This window comes from Alligator sinensis, unplaced genomic scaffold (genome assembly GCF_000455745.1).
Source record: "Alligator sinensis unplaced genomic scaffold, ASM45574v1 scaffold13_1, whole genome shotgun sequence".
Classification (NCBI taxonomy): Eukaryota; Metazoa; Chordata; order Crocodylia; family Alligatoridae; genus Alligator; species Alligator sinensis.
In genome coordinates, this window is record NW_005841909.1 from 1,464,684 (window position 1) to 1,466,321 (window position 1,638).

General features: G+C 42.0%; 1 protein-coding gene across 1 annotated transcript in view; it reads right to left on the bottom strand.

Annotated features, from left to right (window-relative positions):
- Window positions 1-232: 232 nt before the first annotated feature.
- The window catches only part of LGALS3 (galectin 3), a 6,424-nt gene continuing 5,018 nt past the window's right edge, over window positions 233-1,638 (bottom strand). The window contains exon 5 of the mRNA XM_025197944.1: window positions 233-523. Within this exon, the coding sequence (XP_025053729.1) occupies window positions 368-523 (156 nt within the window). The 3' untranslated portion in view covers window positions 233-367. The remainder of the gene's footprint in view (window positions 524-1,638) is intronic.

Consider the following 1,638-nt stretch of genomic DNA (forward strand, 5'->3'; position numbering starts at 1 on the left):
AACACACTGGATCTCTGGCGCATTGGAGCAGACAAATGTATGTGTATAAATGCCCTTGCTTGTCTTGTTCTTATTTTCTGTACTTCTGTCAAAAGAAAGCACCTCTTGTTAATCTCTTTTGGCCTTCATTAAACACCTCTTCTCCCCTCTAATATGCCAGCTAACGTCTGATTGCTAGGAAAGATCTGGGCCCATTTTCTAATACTTTGAATAAGAAACGTAGAAGACAACATTACCTTTAGCAAAAGCATCGTTTATTATCACGCAGCGGACAGAACCTTTAAAAAACCCCAGGAAGGTAAGCGCCATTCAGGAAGCATTAAGAGTTGCGTTTCACGGTGAAGTGATCTTACAAAACATCTCGTATTCATATCACAGCATGTGTGACGCTGCCGAGAGTGACGTCCCCGGCAATGCAAAGCCTGTTGATTTCATTCAGGTTCCTCACCCGGTAGTTGTACTGCATCAAGTGAGCATCGTTGACGGCTACCTTGAAATGATCCGTCTCACAAAGAATTTGGATCTGAAATTTGATTAAGAAGCCAAGAGGTTAGTTTAAGACTAAAAGTTTTATATCAAGGACTGAGCCTCAGATTATGGGGCCTATTAGCTTTAGCCTACTGTTTGGAATGAGAAACAGGTTCTTATTGTCAGAAAGCAGTTGCTATCTGAGTGTGTTAAAATGAGTACTGCGATAGTAGGTGTCTTGCACAAATGCTGCCTGCCTTTCTGGCAGCACTTCCATGAGGGTTCAGGAGCCCTTTCCTTCCAATACTATGTCCTTAGCCATCTTGAGACAGGCCAGTGCTCTGCAAACAGCAGCACCTCCAACTTTTGTGGCCAAAGTCAAGCTGTGACCAAACACAAAACTATCTTACAGAAAATATTTCTCTACAAGCAGTTTTCTGTGAGCTGGTTTTCCTTCCCATCCACTGGGAGACTGCTGATATGAAACTTTAGTTTTATCAAGGTTCAAAGTCCTTGCAGACGCCCCGTTGAGTGCCAGTAGAGAGAATCGGTGTTAGTGGGGGCAGGGCAAAGAACCTGTTGAGAAAGTTATGGAAACAGCACACCGCACGAAGCTGCCAATTCTTCCAAGATCTTGTCTGTGTGCCTCCGGACAAGTCACAGCAGCAGTTTTCTTTATAACCAGATTCACTGACTTTTTTTTTTTAAAGTATCAAAGCCTTTGTAGCATTTTTTTTCCATTACTGACAATCCTGACTGTCTGCATCTTTCCTCTGGCTAACAAAATGATCAAGGGCCAAGCAAGCTTCCTAACGCTGCCCTGCTGACACATCCATATCTGAAGGTAAAACATAACCATAGACTGAGAAGGTAGTTTACTGTTTGTACCCAGTTATTATTTAGAAAGCTGAGCAAAGGGCTAAATTACTATATTTTCTTGCATGTAATGCTTGTGGCTTTACTATTCAAGCAGCTGAAGGAGACAATTGACTTACTAGGTAACTTTTCACTTCAGTCTTTCCTTTTTAATAGTCTAAATGTTCTGCTAATCAAGCTCACCTTTCTTCAGGCAATTTTGCTTTCTGATAGCCATTCCTGGTCTCTCGCCTATTATTTTTTCAACTGTGAGGATTGTAGCTCTTTTCAAAATCACAGAGCCCAGCCTTCAGC